The 22,220-nt window shown below is 41.4% G+C and overlaps 2 protein-coding genes across 3 annotated transcripts in view; one reads left to right on the top strand and one right to left on the bottom strand.

Moving 5' to 3' along the window:
• Positions 1 to 4,591: 4,591 nt before the first annotated feature.
• RPA3 (replication protein A3) lies at positions 4,592 to 7,550 on the bottom strand. The gene is made up of 4 exons (XM_083826921.1): positions 7,385 to 7,550; positions 7,232 to 7,306; positions 5,640 to 5,748; positions 4,592 to 5,162 (listed from the first exon to the last, which is right to left on the bottom strand). The coding sequence occupies exons 1-4, from the start codon at positions 7,484 to 7,486 to the stop codon at positions 5,080 to 5,082; spliced, it is 369 nt and encodes a 122-aa protein (XP_083683047.1). The 5' UTR covers positions 7,487 to 7,550; the 3' UTR covers positions 4,592 to 5,079.
• A 28-nt stretch (positions 7,551 to 7,578) lies between these two features.
• The window catches only part of UMAD1 (UBAP1-MVB12-associated (UMA) domain containing 1), an 80,698-nt gene continuing 66,056 nt past the window's right edge, over positions 7,579 to 22,220 (top strand). The window contains exons 1-2 of one of the 2 annotated variants that reach the window (XM_083826919.1): positions 7,579 to 7,693; positions 13,677 to 13,789. In XM_083826919.1, coding sequence (XP_083683045.1) covers positions 13,708 to 13,789 — 82 coding nt within the window. In that variant the 5' untranslated portion in view covers positions 7,579 to 7,693; positions 13,677 to 13,707. Of the gene's footprint in view, positions 7,694 to 7,840; positions 11,449 to 13,676; positions 13,790 to 22,220 lie in introns of those variants that run through there. The other variant, XM_083826920.1, reaches the window with a different exon arrangement.

Genomic DNA, 22,220 nt, shown 5'->3' with positions numbered 1-22,220 from the left:
CCTATGCCTTCTTACGGGTAAGAGGTATAAATGGTATAAAACAGGCCCAATTTTTACCCAAAACGGAGCTCCTTTTGTCTAAGAAGCTTCCTGTGCTGCTCTGTGGAGAGCAGCCCATGCTGGAGCAGTCCATTCCTGAAGGGCTGCACGCTGTGGTACGACTCCCGAGGTGGCAGTTCTCAGGCCGGCAGGCATTTTCTTGTGCCCCGGGCTCAGGAGACTTTCTGTCAGCCTTTTTCCCGTTAGGGCCTGGTCACATTCATGGCTGCTGCCATCACCCAGCTACCCGATCCCATGATAATTTCCCATCCCCCAAAATGATTTCCTTCTGGGTTGCTTTTTAAGATTCATTTTATTTTTTTCTTTAAACGCGGGGCCCAGCCTGGCGGCCTGTGTGGTCGCCAGCCCCCGGTTCCTCCTGCTGGGCCCTTTGCATCCACGACGTGTCCCTGGAGTTGACGTTCAGCGGGGACCGGGACCGTCTGCGCCCGTCCTGCTCCCAGTGCCAGGAGAAGCTGCGGACGAGCCGTCGTGGCGTGGAGGGGCTGCGGTCCCTGCGCCTGGGCGAGACGCTGCGGGACCTGTAGCTCGAGGGGCTCCTCCGCCGCTGCTGCTGCCGCCGCCCCGGCCCCACGTTAAGTTGGGCCCTTCCCCGGCGCCGGGCGGGCGGCACCAGCCTGATGATGGCAAGGATGGGCCGCCGACAGAGCGGGCAGGTGGCTCTGTGGGCGGCCCAGGGCTCGATGCACTCCCTGCAGAAGGAGTGCCTGCAGGGGTTCAGTCGTGCTGCATCGGCCAGCGGGCTCAGGCAAATGGTGCAAGTCTCTTGTCTGGGTTCCTCCGCCGGCAGCTCCCGGCGTGGCTGGCTCATTGTGCCTGCGGCTGCTCGGGCGTGGGGATGCTCGTCCTCCGCGGGACGCTGCTCCGATGACGAACGGGTATCAAGCGCCTCCGGTCCTCAGCACCTCCCTCGCAGGTCAATGGCAGAGCCTCAAAGACTCGCGGTCCACCAGCGGCACCTCAACGCCTTGCGCTCCACCAGAAGCACCTCGGTGCTTTGCCTGCAACCAGAGAGACCTCAGCATCTCACGTGCCCCCAGAAGGACCTTGACATCTCCAGTTCCACCAGCAGGACTGGGGTTCCTCACCTGCCACCCAGAAGGACTTCGCGTCTATCGTGTCACAGGAAGGATTTTGACGTCTCGCGTTCCACAGGAAGGACGTCGACGTCGCACCTTCCACTCGCAACACCACCTCGCACGTTCCAGCAGTGGGACCTCAACCTCTCAAGTGTCACCAGCCGGACTGAACGCAGGCTGGACGCTCAGGGCATTTATAGCCAGCTGCCTTTTGTGAGGTCATCGGGTGACAGCGACTCTGTGGTGATATCACACGGCTCTTGGGGTGCCCCTGATGGCAGCACTGGTGGGGGTAATGTGACTGTTGTGAGAAAACGCTGATGTGAAATGGCTGCTCCATGCTGACAGGAGCAACGTCTGCCGGGCTGGGGTCCAGGCTGGGCACTTTGTTTTTTTCCCCAAATGGAGCTCCTTTCGTCTGAGAAGCTTCCTGTGGTGCTCTATGGAGAGCAGCCCGTGCTGGAGCAGTCCGTTCCTGAAGGGCTGCCCACTGTGGTACGGCTCCCGGGTTGACAGTTCTCAGGCCAGCACTTGCTGGTACCGGTGTTTGGGGTTATTCAGTCAATCCATCTCCCTCTCTACTCATCTAGCCTGCGCTTCCTGAGCTTGCCCACTGTTTTCTGCAATCTTCTTGACTCTGATAGTTAGCTGTATGAAGGTGGCTTTGCATGCCAGAACTCCTTTTTAACCTCATGGTTCATTCCGATTATATTTCATTACTTTCATTATACGTCCTTGCCTCTCCTGCCTGATTAAGCATAAACATTTTCTCATCTTATGCAGAGGATGCTTGCAAATGAGCACAAAATAACTGAATGTTTTCTGATTTGCTTCACGGAAAATGATTGTGGTCCCATGCTGCCGGAGCAAGGAGAGCAGAGCACATCTGGTGATAGTGACCAAGGTCAACCGCGAGTCCAGGTATCACCAGACAAGTCTGCAGTGACCAGGCACATCTGAGGTCAGGCTGGGAAGTCCTGTCAGCAGGAAGGGGACACCAACAGGCACGGGCAGATGCAGGTATCCCTGCGCGGTGGCTCAGGCCAGGACCTTGCCAAAGGACCATGAGGCAAAGAGGGGGACAAGGCTTTAATTTGTGGTTTTTTGGGCTGGACAGCTAAGACAGACTGACGGTTTTGAATTGTTTCTCAAAACACAGCTCTCCCGCTCCAACACAGTATTACATAAAGACTGCACCACCTCGCAGCCCTTGCAGCAAGGCAGGTAGCCTTATGCTGCCTCTCATTTTTGAAGTAGTTACTAACTTCTGCCAACACCTAATTTCTCAGCTGTACCTGAAGGGAGCCTGGCCTGCGACCTGCTCAACCCTCCCTCCACCTTTCCTACAGCTATCTTGTCCAGTCTGTGCTTCCCAGTGCTTCCAGCAGGCATCCCTTTTCTTATAAACCCAAATCTTTTTTTTCCAATCATGCTTACTCAGACCAGGGTCCTGGCAATTATGCCAGATGTTCCAGGAGGAGATGGCAAGGCAATAGTGTGTCCCTTGCTGATATTGGGATGGGCACTCCAAATATCCCCTTAGCAACAGCACAGGAAAATGTGCCGTGCCCCTGAAGTTGGTCACAAATATGGTGGGAAAAGTAGGCTTATTGTCCTGCTTCAAATCACAGTTATTGAATATGGGGCTGAGTGACAGGAATGCCTCCCAGTCAGCCCTGGCATCATTTAGTTTATATCCCCTTCTTTCATCTCCCTGTCTTTGCCATACTCCTGTCCTCCCAAAGAAGCTGTTAGCTCCAGTTTACACTTCCACTACTGGCCCTATCATTGGCCCCAGCTTTGCTGGTGCGATATCCTCCTTTGGCATTTATGACATGGTTGCCTTAGTGAATCCCCTTCAGCCAGCGACCCACTAAGCCACCACCACTTCCCCTTTTATTATTTATAAGGACAGGCAGGTTCTCCATTTATTTTTTGCAGTCCTAAGCGAGGGGTAGCAGCGCAGTGCCCATGGTTATTCCTTTCTCTTTGATATCCAAAATGTCTAGCAATTTAACACATTGCTATCCTGCTAAGTGCACATATGACCTGAGCATTAGTTTTCCTTTCATAACAAGAATATTCCATAGTTCCTTATTAGTATAAGCCATATACTCAGGGTAGGCTGTTTATTCACAATATTTGATGCAGTGTAGAGAAGCAGATTAATGAAAAACACCTAATGAAAACTTTTAGTTTTATACCGCTTGCCTGACCTCATATCATTGCTCCAGGACAGGATGAAAGAGAAGTCTTGACAAAAGAAAAGTGTAGCATTTACCACTCAGATGCAATCAAATATTTACACTCATGACCACATATCCAAGGATGGTCTCTGTGTCAGGGTAAAGTGCTATAGCCATCTAGTGGTGGAATCTATTCTATCAGGCCCAGATAGGCCTTGCTAAGAACTACTTGCACGTAATATTTTACAGAATATACATACACAAGCACAAAATACATCTTTTCTAAAGTAGAATAATTCAGAAGAGTTAAATGCTAGTTAAATGCTAGTAAAATAAGCGTGTAGTTAGTAACAATGTAACAATGTAACAAAGTAACAAAGTAACAATGACTTTTTGCTGGACACTGCTAAGCACTAAAATATAGCAGGGACAGCACTACAGGACAAAGCATGGTATTGTGCCACTGGGACCTTCTTGTTCTGGTTTGCTGTACAAGACTGACCCACACTTCAGAGGTTGTTCTCCCTCCCAGTGACAGTAACTTTGTCACTATCTTCTAAGTAGAAAGTCGAAAAAACAGATCACTTGTTAACTTGATCACCTACCCCGTGGATGGGTGAACTAATGATCCCACTAATGATTTGCACAAATTAAGAATAGGGCTGTCCTTTGTAGTAACTTTGATAAATAAGGAGTCTTTAAAACACAAATTCCTTGACTGAAAATCGAGATATCCATAAATAAGCACAATGCTAGCAATCTTAATAAGGCATTAAATTTAGCTATTAAAACTGCAGCCTGTTTCTCTGAAATGTTAATGAACATGGATCCAAATAAAAGATTTATTTAAAATGCTTTGAAATGTTTCACTTTTTACCTCACAGTAAGTATTCCAGAAGTTAGATTTCACTTCGATTGTGTTACTTTAAGAGGCGTAAGAATTCTATGTGCTGTTAAATAGCCTGGATAGTAATGAAACTGGGTATTGTGTGGAAGTTTGTATGATTAAAGTCATCATGGCATGCCAGCTGAATCCTGGTACTTCTACCTTGACATCTACCAAGAATGAAAGTTGTGACGGGAACTCAATAGCACTTGAAATTCTCAAGCCTAATTAGACACTTACAGCTTTAGTGTTTAACATCAGTGCAAAAAGCAAGTACCTTGTACTCCATTTTGTTAAATTATGTGTGCAGGTAAAATAGAATAGGAATCACCCTGTATCACTGAAAATAGCACTCAAAGATATAATACTGACACAAGTAGTTAAACATAGTCAAAACTTTTTTTTATTGTAGAAGTGACCATTATCAAGATGCAAAATAAAACTCCCCCCCTCCATGTTTAATAAATTTATACCAAAGAAAATGAAATTAAAAAATATTTTTACATTAAAACCCCACTGAATGTCTTCAATACAAGTTTTGTGTTAAATATCCTGGAACCTCAATAAACAACAACAAAAAAAGATGCCTACAAAACTTCAATTTCTAGCAAGTCAAATCCTGCAAGAGACCATTCCTCATGAATGCAAAAGGGTTAAATATATACAGACAGTGAGACAGCTACAGAAACGTTCTGCTTCTTCCTTTTCAATTTCAGAGAAAGTAAATTTCACTAGCCACAGGTGGCGCATACAACAGAAGCATCTTAGTATATTTGGTGGAAACTGATGCAACTGTTATCAAGCTGTCAGGCAGAAAAGCTAAGGTACTGTTGTACCCTCTGAAGCTCTAAATATATGCTAAGAAGAATCAATTGTTCCTCCCGGTACCGAATGGGAAGTATTCGGGGAATTCGTGAATAATTTTCAGTGCTTCATTGTAGAGTTCCAGATCTGAAAGAGGGCAAAGAAAAACTCGTTAAATACCCCACTAGCAAACGGCAGCATTAAAGCACTGCTTATTTTAAAGCAGTACAGCTGAGTGTTTTCAGTCCCTCTCACCCTCCGCAGTTTTCCCAAGCCTGCCACATTCTCATTGCTTTCTACCTGGAGGATTATTTTTAGACCTGCTAACTGGACAATCACAAAAGGAGTACAAGGCAAGGGAAGACAAAGAACCCGGGACTGGGAGAATGATCAGACCATGGCAAGGACCTAGATCAGCTCAGGCCTTGAGTCAGTCCCTGCTTTTTGCCTGTAAAACAGCATATTCAGTACGTAATTCCCACACCAGTGTCCATTTACTATTTTTCACAGAGCTTGAAGAATAACCTTGTCCGTAAGAGGGGATAATCAAGCTCTCTCTTCTTACTTAATGAAGAAACGTTCAGAACATAACATTAATTTCTCTTAACATATATCCTTACTTACCAAATGGACTTTTATCTTCTCTGAACTGGACGTATGACATGCACATGATGGTTGCCTGATTTGTTACCCTTCCCACCACTTCAATAACTCCTGAGATCTCTTCGTCTAGCTAGAAAACATACCAGAAATTAAATTAGTATCACCAAATTAGCTGCTGTTTCTGCTGCACAGCACTTGAGCTAGGAACAACAGATTCTGTTCCATGTCAAGCAATACACTACTACTGGGGAAACTACTGGAAGCATGGTACTACTTCAGTTATGTCCTTCCAATGTAGAACTCCTGCACGTTATTTCTGCACGTACCAAGTTTCTTCCCTACGTACTTATTACAGCAGTGGAACAGGCTGTGAAATGCCTAACATCGTAGCTACGTATTTATAAAATTCACCCATTTACTCTCTCCCAGAAAGCTGTGGAATCACTGGTTGGATGCTGACATGCAACGCTTTAACAGTCCGACACAGGAAACCTTTTCATGGACTCAGGAAAGATTTCAATACAGGGCAGAACTTGTAGGAAAGACATTTTCTCGCAATTTGGAAATGAAGATAGCAAGTTTCACAATTGTAAGACAAAACTCCTCACCAGAAGAAGCTGCATTTTTTTTTTTTATCAACAGGACTCAAGTCTTGAAAGTCAAGGTATCACGTGCAAATATTTCATATCAAAATGGACAGACTTGCCAGCATTTAATGACTCATTCAGCGGGAAAGATGGGATGACTACTGACATGCTCAATTTAGCCATCAAAAGGTGTCATAACCATAATAATCCTTCAGTCACAACATTTCTCAGACACAAAAAAGAAAAACACACAGAAGAAAATGCCTGGTTCTTATCCCTTTACAAATATTTGATACTGAAGCAATATTTCTGCGCGTTAGTTATAATGCAATGGGTATAGGAATTACTTAGTTGCTTTTTTTAACCAATTAAGTAATTCCTATACCTTGAAGCATTCCTATTTTCAAGGATGGGAATGCTATCCATTCTTAATAAAGAATGCTTTGAGCAAACTCTGAAGTTTATTGAAATGCTATGAGAAGTATTTTAGGAGGGGGGTGAAAGGTCAACTCAACAAACTCTCAAGAATATCATATTCTTGAGTGGTTTTTTTTGGATTATATTTACAAAATAGTCTGTTGGGGATAGGAAGACGGTTGATAAAGAGGCAAAGGAAAAAGTGCAAGGAAAATGAAACTAAGATATGTACTAAGATGGAATAGAGTAAGACAAAGTAGCCACACAGGGATGTGCTTGAAACGGAAGGAAATGTCTCTCTTAACTCCAGCCGAAAATTCATAGGCTTGTATGATGGCCTGAGCTGGAAGGGACCCACAAGGACCACCGAGTCCACCTGCTGGCTCCACACAGGACCACCCCACAACCAAATACAATTGGCAAAGATAATTGATTATTATTAAGACTGCGGAAGCTAGCTTGAAGATGAGTGGAGCAGGGACGGTGCAACGTGGGTGGAAAAGCGAGAAGCGGGAAAATTTTGTCCGGGTTTAAAAACAGAAACACGCAGAGGTGCGGAGGGGCCGAGGAGGGCCTTGCCGCCTCCTCCCGGCTGTCCCCGTAACTCACGGGCTCGTTCAGCTCCACGGTCGCCTGCTTCCCCTCGCCGTCCACCAGCACGAAAAGCTTCCCGCTGGGGTGCACCTGCAAAACAAACCGCGTGTCCCAGTGAGCCCGCAGCACCCCGACAGGCCGGGCCTGACCCCGGGCCGGATTACAGACCTTCTGGAGCCGCCCCACGAAGCAGACGGGCCTCCCGATGTGCTGCGCCAGCTGGGCGGCGGCGATGCGGTGCCGCGGCGCCTCATGCGCGTCCTCCATCATGGCGGCGGCACCTCCTCCATCATGGCGGCCGCTCCTTCCCGCCCGTCGCCCTTAGCAACGGGGAAGCGGGAACGGAAGGGGGGAAAGGAAGAGGCGAGGTTTGCCCGCCGCCTGCCAATCGGCTGGCCGCGCTGCTCTGACGTCACCGGAAGAGCGGGCGTTGCTAGGGGACTCGGCGAGGCGGAAGTGGAGGCGGCGGTTGGGCCGGTGGGTGACCGCGGGCAGAGGCGGGGGAGGCCGGGCAGGGGGCCGGGACCCCCGGGAAGACGGGAACCGGCCGGGCCCGGCCGGTTCCCGTCTTCCCGGGGGTCCCGGCCCCCTGCCCGGCCTCCGCAGCCCTTCGCGACGCGGGTGTCGTGGTCTCAGCGCTGTCCCGTCCCGCCGCCCTCCCCACCCCCCCCCCCCTCCGGGCTCTTGTTTCGGGAGGTACCGGGAGCGGCTCCCCGGTTGCTGTGGGGTTTAAAAGCGGCCCCAGGTCTCGTAAAGAGGGTCTGGCGGATGTCGCGGTTGGCGCGAGGTGCTTCAGTCTGCTGCAGCGTCCCTGCTAGGGCTCTTCGCGTCTGCCGCGTCTGAAGGGCTAGCCTCTAGGAAGAAGGGCTAGCCGTCGGGGGGAAAAGGGCCAGCCGTCGGGGGAAAGCCAAGCCGTGAAAGTTGTCACAAAGACGCGTCCGTCACGCTTAGTTGCCGTCGAAGGTTTGCAGCCCAAAGAGAACTGCTTGCAGGGAAAGAAGCGGGCTTCCAGCCTATTGGCTCTTGGATTTTGCCAACGCCTGGCTTGCTCTTTTAGTGTTTTCTAGCTCCTTGAACATTATGAATGTTGGCATCGGTTTGAGTGCCGCTATTTCGTTCCTGGCTGTGCCTTCGTCACCTGTGCTTTTATTGTCTGGCTTAATTGTGGTTGCTTTCTGTGACTCAGCATCTCAAGAGTGTAGTTAGATGGTGGTAATTTGGGTTGCGCTGGTGTTGGGTAATTTGAGTTCTTGGTATTTCTGATTCCCTTCAATTTTAAAAACTATAAAAATAAATATTCATATTGAGTTTAAGAAAAAACGTCTTCCTTAGTGTTTTGTTAAATGTGTATATGTATATATTTTTGTGTTTGTGCTTCTCTTGGCACTTATTTTCCTTTCTTATACTTTGAAGAAGCATAAACTACAGGAATATGACTGATGCTAATGCCAGATAAAGAAATGATCTGTTTAAATTATTTATTTATTTTTTAATTCTTCAAATAGTAACTTATACTAGGTTAAAAGCTTTTAAACCCATCTCTTGGTGTCACAGAAAAATCTTTTTGACGTGCATGTTCTCGACTCTAAATTGGTCTGTTTCATGTCATAAGCGGGCTGTGCAGTGCTATAAACTGTACAGTCTTGCTGCTCTTGCTGTGAATTTATTGATGAATAACAGTGGGTGTTTATATGAAAGAGAGAATTGCCCTTTTCTTCTTCCATAGTCTATATAGCTTAAACAGCTGTGTGTGAAATTAGTCTCTTTCTTTAAGATCAGTTTTGCATCTTTTCTGAGCTCATTTCGTCATTTATTTATCAGCAGTGCCACTGCAATTCTGCTTTGCTGAATTCCCAAGCAGCCTCTCTTTTTCTTGGTCTGCATCTTTGCTGTTTTTAATATCGAGTAGTCTTTCTTCTTCTGTCACTTGTGAACATGCAGGAAAAAGCTGAAAGAAATGCTAGGGTCCTTAACGTATACAAAAAATGGTATTGGGATATAACATATTGGCTTGGCTCAAAGGTCACCCATATCTCTTGTCGAAGGAGACCGGCAAAGTGCACCAGGAATAAATTAACCCCTTTGTGCAGCTCTGCAACTCATCTTCGCCCAATCCCATGTATGTTCTTAGAGCCTCACGTAAAGACAAAATATTTCTTGTAGCCTCACAGAATTGCTATAGTTCGCAGTTTATTACTTGTTAATGACTGAAGCAGTGCCAAAAGCATTATTCTTAACTATTAACAATTGAGATTAGAGAAAGGAAAAAATTATGCTCGCTTTTTGGTGAGGGGGAAACATGAGGAGACGGGAATTGCATATTCCTGCCAAGGGAGATTTTTATCTTTAGGCAGTGAATTCAATTTCAGGTCTCTTACAGAAATACAATTAAACCCATCTGGAAGTGGAAAGTGCTGAGCTATATAGGAGACATTACTGCAGAGACGTGGTGCTGTCTCTGACTGGTGGATGTGTTTTCTGTGATTTTGTGCTGACTGCTTCATTTAAAAAAAACAGCACGAATAAACCCACCACCATTGACAAAAAATCCTTAAATAATTTTCTCTCTGGTTTATGTGAACATGTATCCACATTTGCAAACTTCAAATTTAGTTTTTACTCTGAAATTAAATTTGTGCAGAAATCAGTTGTTTTCAGCTTTAGTTAAACGAACCTCAACTTATCTACAAGTAGTAAAACTCAGCCTGATTCTGTAAGTGCTTCAACTGTGCTCGTCTCTTCCAGAGCACGAGTGTTTCCATTCAACTCAGTGTTTCTTTGTTCTGTTTTTAACATGTAATTCAAGAAACTTAGCCTTTGCATTTCACATTGCTGGAGAGATTTGTTTGCTTTTGAAGTACCACCGTTGATAAAATTCTTAAAGAGGGCAAATATCACAAATGCATTGCCCATCTAGGACTTTTCCTTTACCTATACCATACTTGATACAGCTCTACTTTTTGTTTCTGTGCCCCCCCCCCCCCCCCCCCTTTTTTGTGCCTCTTATTTAGTTTAAAGTTAATTCTGTTCAGGAACGATACTGAAATATGGCAAGTAATAGTTGGTGAGTTCCTGCCTCCACATCAGTTACGCAGACCTGTGTGATCTACAAGTTTTGATTTGAAGTGGTGAACACCCAGAGAAGGAAATGGCCTCACAAAGCATGCTAGTCTGTTTTAACATGCAGATTCCTTACCACCCTCCCAACATTCACAATCCCCAAATACAGCGTATTTCTCACTGCTGGCCCAGTGATTTTATCAGAGTAAGAATTTGAGGCCCGCGTTTATAGGGATACTTCATTTCTTTTTCTTTTTCTGTTTCAAACAAAAAGATGTGGTTTTTTCTTCTTGAGAAATACTGCTGGCGGTGCAATTTAGTTAAAGAAGCTACTTCAGAAACCGGAAGCTACAAAGTAAAGTTTGAGCCTTATGTAGATAGGATGAATTTCACCTTTTTCTCAGTATCCAATTTTTTTTGTAAAAGGTTTGTCTTTTGTCAACAAAAAGAAAAAAATGAGTATGTGAAAGTGCTTGTAATGTTAATTTGGCTAGGTCAAGTTATACCAATTGTTAATCTACTCTGAATTGTAATGCCAGCAATGTGGTGTTTTTTTTTTTAAGCAGTGAAGATTATTTTAGATGTGCAGGATTTAAAAGATGATATTCATGGTTTCCTATACAACTTTATTGTGCAGATGTTACGTATATATGAAGTACAATGCTTTTCCGTGCGCAAGAGAGGGAGGAGGGAGAACGGTGCCTGATAGAGCTGCAAACTGTATAGTAACGCAGATCTCCAAGAGAAAAAAATGTGACTGGAGCAATTGCAGCTCTGGCACCTTAAGTGGCTGGCTGGAGTCTGAGTCTTTACCAAAGCTACCTATAAGATTGTACACATCAAGTTGATTTTCCTTTTTGTTGCGTGCTTAGGAAGAAGGTAAAATTGCATTTTAAATTGTTCCACAACAGCCTCTCCTTCATACATCATTGGAGCAGAAACCTGACTCTGGAGCATTGCAGCACAGGTTTTTACCACTTGAACTATGGGACTGACAACCCTAATTGGTAGCAGCAGAAGACTTATTCCCTAAGGGCTAAAAAAGGAATATGCTGCTGGCGCCATGTGTTGAGCCCGGGCGTGGGGGGAAGGTAAGGAATAAATGAGGCAATTAGGAGTTGGCGCTACGCAATCTCCATGGGACTGGAAATATCAGTATTTCACGTGCTAAGGTAAGAAAACAAGCGCACAAGAATGAAGTGCGGATAATTAACATTTATTTTTGGTATTACCACATACCTGAGACTGGCTGGCTCTGCGCGTGCTCGCGTACCTCGATGTAGTTTGTTTGACTGATAGAAATTCCACTGCGTCAGCATAGCAAGCAGTAGCTGGCCAGCCTCTGGGGTACTCTGTTTCATTCGTGGGTATCAGCCCACGGCTTGAATCGCTGCTGATTTTTGCAGCGTGCTATTTATACGCCGTTCTGAAAGCCAATGCTCACGCTTCAGAAAGGGCTTTCTGTGATGTGCTGCGTGCAAGTATTTGATACGCTTGTAACGGCAGGGTGCGAGGCGGTTTATACGCGGTGAATAGTCGGTGCTGATTGTCAAGTGAATCGCTGCAGGTCACTGGCCAGGGCACAAAAGTCTTGCTTATGGTGTCGTGAATACTTGGGTGGGAAGTGAGGAATTTTGGCAAATAGTTAATCCAGGGGGTTGTTTTTTTATTTTTTGAATATAAACACTACATTGTGGTCGTCTGTGGTTCACTCATAATAATTCTTCCTTGTGAAATTTAGTGCAAAACAATGTTATCATTAGTATGCCTCGTTTCTTTAGGTTTGACTTTGATTTTCCTGGAGGTATATGTTAGGGTGTATGCGTTGCTGTTGGTTTGTCAGTCCCTGCACCTTGAAATGTGTGTCGGGGAAGTTAATCGGGATTCTACTCAAACTCTGCTTTGGACTCAAAATTACATTCATCAACTTCCCCTATTTGATATTGATATTTTAGAGAGAAAGGCTTTCTGTACCTTTCTTAAAACCTTGGCGGCTGTTTGACGCCCAGCACTTTGAGCCAGACCGTGTGCGGGCCGCTGCGCAGGGCAGCGATGTCCAAGGTCCCATGGCAGCACTCGGGGCGCTCCTCTGCCAGGGAGCCGGAGGAGGGCTAATAATGTCCAAGTGGCAGCTGCTGGCAAGTGCTGCTTTCCTTTTTTCATCATCTCAGCTCTGTAGAAGTGAGCTGCTGTTGCTGGAGGAGGCAGTGGAGAGTTACAGCTGCTGCATTGAATGGTGTGCACTTTATATAGAGTACAGAAAGTAGGTGGTGGCACATTAGTAGTCTTCTCAGTGAGCTGAACCTGTACATACATGCTTTGTGGCTTCTGTTGTTTGGTCTTCAGAAGAGTGGGGCTTGCTTAGGAAGTTTTTCTTGCAAGTTTGTTATTTAAAGGAATGAAACTTCCTCCAGTCTGCACCTTAAAGTTCACAATCATTAGAGAATTTGCTTAGAACAATGTTTCTTGATTTATCCAACTGTACGGAGGGATGCATAGGACTTAATTTGGTAAAAGCTGGCCCGTTTGGCCATCTTGTGGCTAATGCTTATAAGGTTTTTCAGATGGATTTGTCCTTTTTAAGCTGTTAACATTGCTTCAATATTGTCTTCCACTCCTGAGAGAAAAGAGATGCTGAGCATGATCTTTTCCAGTTAACACTTCCATCCCATTCATGTTATTTGTAGCTGAAGTCACAGTTCCGAACCAGTTTGGAAGATTATGAATTATTGAGTGAATTCTTGTTACGAAAAACTGCTCAATAATGTTGCAGCTTCTTTTAAGGGAATTAGTGTTAATTTGATCAAATACACCAAAGTTTTAAGGTGTCTGTAGGTTTACAAACTTGAAAAATGAAATGGATATTTGCAAGTATTGTGTATTTTGTTCTTGTTTTTTGTCTTTATAACTGATACACAGACACTGAAGACTGAGTTTCTACTGTAATTTGCTTCATTCATTTGCTTTCATACTGCTGCATTATGAAGCTGCATTTCCTGTAGGATTGCGTTTTGGGCTTCCAAGTTTAAGAACTCAAGAACTAATTACGGTTAGTTTGTGTAACAACAGTTTGAAGTAGCAGAAGAACACGAAAAAGTGCTTGGTAAAAGCTGACGGTAGTTTCTTTCTTTCACTTTCTAAAGGAAGGATTGAGGTGTTTTTTTATAGTTCTACTCCATAACTTCATAGAAGACCCTTTAGTAATTTATTCTTTTTGCCTGTTGAAGTCAATTGCTACATCACCAAGGTACTCTGTCTGATGTGCAAATGCCTGATACTTCAACTCTATTAACAGAGATTTAGTTGCAATATCATGTATTTTGCATTCAGAGTGGTGTGAACCTCTTATGCTAAATTCTGCTATCTTGTATTTACTTAACATGTATTGTCTTCGTTTTAGATAACAACTTAGAAGAAGAAAAAAAGAGGCTATGTTCGGCTTCTTCCGAAAAAGTCAAGATTCAAAGAAGATTGCAGTGCCAGAGAGAGAAGCAGATGGATTTGTTATTGTGGGTAAGTGATGCTTCTGTATGAAATGACTCTTGTCATCTTTGAAATGTAAAGAGGTCTTTGAGATGCTTAGATCAAATAAAAAGAGTTAAAAGAACCCATGACAAAAATCACTCAGAATTGTTACTGTTCCTGAAGGAGTTTGTATGCCTGCCCTCATTATACAGACTAAATAGCTGAAACTTTGTTTCTTCATGTTGTTTTCTGAATAGGTGCAAACTCTTAATCAATATCATTGAAAATGCAATTTTGTATTTTCCTTTCATCTGATAAACAAGGAGACCTTATTTCCTTACAGAGCAAGAAACCTCAAAGCTGATGCTTCTAGCTTTATGGTTAGAGTTGAGAATATCTCGTTGCAGCTGTTAGATGACTTCCTTTATTAGTTTCCCTCCTTTTGGTGTTACCCCCAATGTCTTTTTATATTAGAAGGCAAGGTGTGTAGCTGTTCTGATTTAGAACATTACTCTTGATTAGTTTTAAAACCCTAAACTGCTTAATTTTCGTCAAAATCTTTTTGTTATTCAAAATTTAATCTTAAGTGTGTTCACCTGTGAACTGGCCAAATCTGCAGTTTTAGGTAAGCTCTTTCACAGTCCTGTAGGATGGCTCGAGCATGCAGGGGATACAGAATTTATTACTGCTAAGCTGTAACCGATCCTTTCCTTTTTCCTCTTTTGAAAAATTGGGTTTTCCTCCTTGTAAAACTGTCGTCATTAATACTCAGTTTCTGCTGCTTTAATTTACTGAGTTCTTATCAGGAATCTTGCAGTGTTTACCTATGCAAATGTTGCTAGAGCATTCTGAAATTGAGAGAGCGCCTGGATTATCAAAATCTAATAATACGAGAGACTACTGGGACTCATTCTTAGGAGAGCTTACTTACATTCTTTGTAATAGTTCTCCATTAAAACAAATATCCCCAACTATCTACCAGTTGTTAAAATAGATCTGGTTTCACATGTGACTCTGTGTTTTGATGGCTACATCAAACTGATCCAGCACTTGCACTGTGGAAAGGTGGAAGGGGATACACCATCACCCAAAATTTGGAGGCTATTCAGAGCTTCAAATTGTGTAATAGGCAGAGAGCTCTGCACCTGAAGATTGCTTATGTGCCATAACTGCTGGTCTCAATTCTGTTTTTAATTTAGCTTCATTCCTTTTTCCTTAAATGCTCTCAGTGACTATTTAAATGTTGAAGAATTATCAATTATGCTTTAATTTTCTGTTATTTCTATTTACTATTTTTATGTTTGGACAGCAATTAATTTTGCAGACTGTGATGAAACAGACTGTCTTTTCATCCTAACTTCTACTTGGCAAAAGAATTACTGTCAGTCTCACCAGTTGAGCATATTGTCTTGCTGTGTAGAGGCAATTGCAGAATTAAGTACATGTAAGTACATCTGTAGAAGTTTTGTTTGTCTACAAATAGAGGCAGTCCAAAAACCTTAGCTATTCTGCTAGTTTGTTTTTTATTGCTCAGATGGGAGGTATTGAAACTTTTTAAAATTTAGATGTAAGTGTTCTAGAACACCAGCACTAAAAGTTTGCAGCTAATCTCAGCAGTAGTTATAGGACAGCCATCTTTAGAACTGCACCTCCAGGTTGTTGATGTGAATACTGCTTTAGGCAGTGAACAGTGTCAAAGGGGGGTAAGAATTAAGTTTCATGTATTTTAGGTTGGTTCCTAAATCCAGTCTTTCATTCAAAGCATAAAAGAACAAAAAACCTTGTCCACTAATTCTCTGTGGACAAGTGAGGAAATTCTTTGCTTCTCTTTCATGGATCAAAAAGAGAAAAATGCATCTTCAGGGGATGCTTTCTCCTGATTTCCACCCTTGCAATAATGAGAAGCTCGTCTGTCACAAATTCCTTGCAAGGCTGTTCATACCATGCACCACTAATAAGGGCATTAAGGAATCTTACTGGGGGTCTCAAAGAGACTTATCAAGAAATAATCAAATGCTGTGTCCTTTACAAGTATAAAATAAGTCTATATAATAATGTAATGAGAGTACTTGGCATCCCAATTCAGTGTAGATGAAATTAACAATACGTAGTTATTTTCTCTCTCTATATCATCTGATTTTTGAAAATGGGGGAAAGAGGTTTGATGCTTTTATTGAGAAAGTACCACCAGAGCTATCCCCTGTGAAATCTTGAGGATATTTTTTGCTATTTTTTCATAACTCCTCCAAGTGCTGTTATGTATTTCAATATTTTAAAAATATACTTGTAGAATATTTATACATTTGGAATTTCAATATCTGAATTTAATCTTTCTAGTAGAAGGACAACTCATAAAAACATCAGAAGCAACAAAAACCAACTTTGCAGCATAGTAGCTCAAAGAAATTCTGTATCTTACTTTTAAGGAGAAATCATTCTCTACAGAGGAGCTAAGAAAAAAATTATCAATTCACTCTAAAAAATAAATATAAAATGTGATTTTAACAACAGAAACCGAAGCATTTTTATGCCTACCTACCAGTTCACTCATTTTCCAGATAACTGGTCATCTCATCTCTTCGTAAATCTGAAAAAGCGATGCTTGTTTTGTAACAAGCACAGCTATTATTCTGAAAAATATGAAATATGCACAGCACGTGCAATTGATTTTGAAGCGTGAATCAAACAAAGATATGAAAAATGTTTCAAGGGTTTGTCTGATCATCACAAATTGCTTTTCAAGTTAATGTTCTGAATGCCATTGTTTGTTTTGAGTTAGCTTAGGGTTCTTGAAGAGTAGCTATTTTTTAAGGATTTTTTTTGGCTTTTATTACACAAATTCCAGTCTATCATCCATTCTTATTATTGCTAGCCACGTAGAAGAAGACGTATTAGTACTAGTGCATTGGTTTGACACACGGCTGAAAATCTCCCATCAGATATCAAAGATACATGTGATTGGTACTCCTAACATCTGTCAAAGATCAGGAATTGAAAAATTGAGGCAGCAGTGCTGTTTCTATTTGTTTTTTGGCAAGGTGGTGAGAAACTCTGTAAACATCCACATAATGCTGATGATGGGTGGTGAGTGGTTTTTTTGTTAGCTTGAAGACAACTGAAATCTTACTTGTTGCAGGATATTGTTCTGTATGTTCTCTTCAAAAACTACTGCTAATTGTTCATCTTGTTTTCAGGTTTATTTTAAGATGCTGATGTGCAGGGTCTTGATTGCTCTTGCAGCAAAATTAGAAAGAAGCCAGTGTGCAGGAGCAGCGAGGGCGGCTGCTCCACAAGGCGGGTGAGCCTGCAGCCAAGCGAAGGTGACAAGAGGACAGGCAGGCGTGGGCAGAGACGTCACCAAGGAGGGGCACAGTCCTGTGCTGCCTGAGCAAGGAGAGCAGAGCAGCTCTTAGCTGTGGGAAAAATCCTGGTCCATGTGCTTTCGTTCTGCTACATCCGTGCCATCCTTGGGCACGGACAGCCAAACCCCTGGATCTGGCGAAGAGGCTGCAGAGCCTGATGGGTGTGCTTGGGGCTGCACGGAGTTGACTGCCTAGTATTTGGAGGAGCTCTTCGATCGTGCCCAACTTCAAGTCTGCTTTATCTATTTTTACTTTTGTTTTAAAGGCCGTTCTCGTTCATGGATTTAAGAGTTGTTTTACTATTTTGTTTTGTTTCAGGGGACTTTTTTGTGGCAAATTGGAATGGAGTAAATGGCTTGGAGAAATAGTTCGGTTGCTGATACTGATAAGCCTGATCTGTAAAAGTACCTAACTTTTAGGGACTATTATTAGTGACTTAAACGTGACTGTCACCTAGGGGTCTTTTTCTGAGATTAAACAATTTAGTTGTAGAATTTTTCAAAGATTCAAGAGTAAGTACCCAAGGAAAAAATGGCAAGGCATGGGATTCTCAATGGAGTGGAATTACTGTCACGGTCACAGAGAAGCTATGATCATGGTGAGAAGGGTTGGTAGGAATTTTGAGAAGACACGTCTATTCTGTAAGCCTCACTTTTCCCTACTGTGTTCTCCTAGATTCTTGGAGGCCATGCAGAAATAGTAAACAACTTCTGAATTAATACCTATTTATTATGTTTATCATTACTGTAGTAAGCGTGATTTTTGCCTGTTACTTTTCTTCTAAAGAGAATACAAATAATCGTAGGCCAAAGGAAAAAAAAGTGTTTTGAAATCTTTTTACCATTAAGGAGAAGGACTTCTGATATTTAGACGAATCCAGGTGCATTGAATTAACCACTGCATACCTTCAGTTTCAGTGCTCATGTCTAAAGAGAAGGAGTTCAACAAAACAAGTGTGGTCAGACTTGCAACTAGTTTGATAAATTATGATTTGGACATATTCTTATGTCCAAATTGTGGTGGTCAGTTATGACATCCTATCTGAAGCCAGTCTCTGCAAAGCAATTGAACTTCGGTTTTATCTGCAGTGAAGTACTTGAACCTTCCTCTGATGTACTCAGAATGTATATTACTGAGTTAATTCAGTATTATAACTCCTTTATATGGACTTATCCTCATCTGTAGGCAGAAGCATCATCATTCAGCTATGAGACTGTGAAAGGTATGATTTATAGCCACCTGAATGTTTCCCTGTGTTAACCATAGTTATATTGCAAAATAACATCCTTAACAAATCAGGAAATCTTCTGTACCAGAGATATAAAACAGTAAAATGATCAACACCAGTCAGTCTTTAGTTTTGGAAAACAGAAAATCTGTTTTTTTGTTGAGTAATATTGCATATATTGTTCCTCTCATCATTTCTGTTTCCATTAATTTAATCTACATACAGATATTTTTTGAGGTTTTCTTTATTTCAATCATTTCTTTATTGTGGAATGAAGAACCGGTTGTTAAATTGCATATTTGAATTAAGGGACACCCACATTGTCACTCGACATGTAAATATGTCTTAAAATCTGTATTTTTTTACATGTTGATCTTACTAAAATAGGTCTTTACGTATGTTTTAAAGATCTTGAATTTTTACTTCTGAGAGAAATCTGCAGTTTTAAAATTTTCAAGAGTGAATATATTATGACAGAGAAATATACTGATCCTTCCAAATAAAAGGACTACTTCCATACTATTTTATTAGTACAATTCAAATAGTTTTTTGGCTTCTCCCATGTGCATGTATACCTCGGAGATGAAATACATCAAGAAAGATTTGTAAGAACTTGGTGTTGCTGCTGCTGTTTGTTTTCTATGAGTTCATAGTAATGTGTAGTAGATTCCTGTGAATCTCTACGCTGTTCTTTCCATTAATATTTGAAGAGCTTTTAGTGGTGCTAGTAAGGAAGGCTGGGATGCTACAGTGTTTTAAAATATGCTATTACATTTAAGAAATGTACAAGGCTTTGTACCAGTTGGAAAAAAGCAGTGGCTCACTGTCCTTTTACTTTCTGCATCAATGGGCTTATGTTGTTTTTTTATATGTGTTTGTGTATCTCTTTCCAATGTTGCAGTTTTCAAAAAAAAAAAAAAACCAAGCTGCCATTTCGTTTTCTTGTTTACATTTAAAATATTTAATAATAACTTTACAATAATCTGAGATTTTAGGGAAATGTATTATTTAGATTTAAAAAAAATACTTTATATATGTTAACTTGCACCAAGGTAAGTGATTGCTTTGGTGCACTCCAAGAAGTTGCTGTATTAAGTGACCTTTTTCTTGAAGTGCTGCTTTCTGGATTTTATACTTAAAAATAGTCAGTAGCTCATCTGGGCATTGAATTCTCCAGTTAGAGTTGACTGAAAAGAGAGGGGGAAGAATTCAGAAAGAGAAGAAACAGTCCTCTCCTGTTACTGATCGTTAGCTGCATAAGGAGGTAATGGCTACCCTTCATTCAGTAATGAAGTCAAACTAATCCTCCTGGGTACTAATTTTTTCACAAAAACAAACTGCATTTTTCCATAGTACCGCTAGATGGTGATTTCTCTTGTATTCAGTAGTTGTAGTGCTTTTCTCTGTCTCGTTCAGACACCCGCGTGCGTGCACACAAAGTCGAGCAGTAGTAATTATCAGTACACCATTTTATTAGACTGTAGGTTTTCATCAGATTTATAAAAAGCTTTTAAAAACCTAATATCAAATTTATAATGGCATTCCGAACTAATAAAAATAATGAAGCTTGAAATGTTGACAGCATGTATCTAGATGTTGGCTTGTAATTCCTTCCAAGCAGATCTGTTGAGGCCCATGTGGGACCTAAATAACACAAAGAAGTAAATTTGCATATTTTACAGCAGGGGGAAAAACAGAATGCAAAAACATGAATAATTAGGAGCACAAGCTTCATGCTATATTAATACTGTTGAAAAGCATGTGTTGATTGTATTCTGAAAGCCAGTAGTGATTTGGTTGAGTGAACTCAGCATCTCTTATGCAGATTAAAGGAACTGGGTTACAGAACAACTGAAATACATTGTTTTGCTGCATAAGTAGGTATATTTCTTAAAGGAAATATTTTTCCTAGATGCTGTACAGTGCAGAAAATCTTTTTTTTAATGCCTCATCAAAGTGGATTTTTCTGTCGACAAAGGACTGTTCAATTGTTCATTTACTTGTGTACTTCTAGATTTTAAAATAGTTTTCTCAGTCACAGATCAGATGTTAGAATGTTTAGCACTTTAGTGTACATGACCTACTTTTCATTTCATTACATTTCTCTTTGCTTTCTAAGGCTTGAGCCCCTGTAAACACAATTATGATATGTATTTGATTTTTTTAATTTAAATTTGCAAAAGTGCCTTTCTTTAAATGTTAGCGTACAGATGATTTTTGAGTATGAATAATGCAAATCATTGTGTTTATGTCTATTGATTACAATGAAAGATCTATAACATACTTTTTTATGATAAAAATGCTTTAAAATGGTAAAAAGGCATTAACATATTTAGCCTAACCAAAGAAAAAAAATGCTGTCTTGGCCCCTTAACTCACAGCTATATTAAAGTTATCTTGTTTTGAATTTGACTAAAGAAGGAAGATAAATACTTTTTGTTTAACTTTTATTGCAGTTTTATTCCTGGGGAGGAAAAAATAAGTTTAAATATTTGGTGATATATTAGAGGCAATTATTTTGAAGCTTTTAAGATAGATGAAAGTGCACAGAAACATTTTTAATTAGTCTTTAAAGTACATATTCTTAATTTGCATAACCAAAGGGGGAAAATGGTAAAATGTACCAGTCTTTTTAGAAATTGATGTAATTGTAAGAGGTTAAAGAGGCATCTGGCAAAAGGTTGTTTTGAGGTCACACATGCATCTGACAGTTTGCTGCCAGCCCTCTAAGAAAATATTGGTTGGAGTTGCGTTCCTGTTTTTCGTATTAACTGCCTTCTGACTTGATATATAATAGTCATTTTCTAAGTGTGCAGGTCTCCAAAGTGCTCCTGAGAGGTTTGTTCCTACTGATTTTAAAACTTGAAAATAGTGATGGAAGTAGAATATGCTTAAGAAAATCCCCTTCCCCCCACCTCTTTTACTCCCCCCTCCACTTATCCTCAGGAAAGATGTGGGCATTCCTTGGACTTGACAGTCCTGCAGCTATGTATTTACATAGTTGTCCTCGTGTTCTTTAACCCTTGTTCATAGTGTTCTGTTCGCTTCTGACACCTGGATTCTGACAGTTTTACTCCCATACGTAGTACACTACCAAGTAGGTAGCGCCTTAGTCTGGTGACGGTGGTCTGTATAGCGTTCTTAAATCAATGTGCGGTTGGAATATCAGAAAGGAAAACCCTGGCTGCTTATTGTAAGAATAGCAAAATGCAGTGTAAAAGTAGGGATTTTCAAATGCTGGCTGTAAGCTTTATTTCCCAACTTATGCTGGTCATTAAATCTATTCTAGCAGTAGAAACTTCTTTGTTTTATGATGCAAAGAAAATTGTTCAAGATATATAGGAAAATGAGGCTTGGACTAAAAAAGGTATAAGATGAACTTACGGCTACAGCTAACTGAAAAACAGAGTGGTGGAAAATGTGTTCCAGGAGTGTAAGTTGCTATCCTGGCAAATGATAAATTCAGGTTGGAGTCTGTCTTTTAGCAATTTACAGCCTAGTTAGAACATCATTCTTTCCAAAGAGAGCCCTAGTCATTAGCCCATGCAATCACTGTCTGTCTGGTTGAAGTCATTCAGCCTTACACAGATGTTAACCACTGTTAATTTTCTCCGAAGGAAATGTCATGTTGAGCTGATTTTACACACGTCCCTCCCTATCTCTGGCAAATGTTTTGGTGCGTTTCTTCAGTAGATGAATTAAAAATACTTTACCAAACTGCAGACTGCTTTACCCCTTTTTATCTGAGAGACATGAGAGCCTGAGAGACAGTATCTTATTTTTATATTTTTTTATTTAGGTAATATAAAGAAACTCAACAAGATTACTCTTTGTTTCACAAATGTTTCAGGTCACTTACATTGTAGGTATCCATGTGAAAGGTGACTTG

Source organism: Anser anser (assembly GCF_964211835.1).
Source record: "Anser anser genome assembly, chromosome: 2".
In the NCBI taxonomy this organism is placed as follows: domain Eukaryota; kingdom Metazoa; phylum Chordata; class Aves; order Anseriformes; family Anatidae; genus Anser; species Anser anser.
Note: the sequence above shows the minus strand (reverse complement) of the source record. Positions and strands in the feature narration are given on the sequence as shown.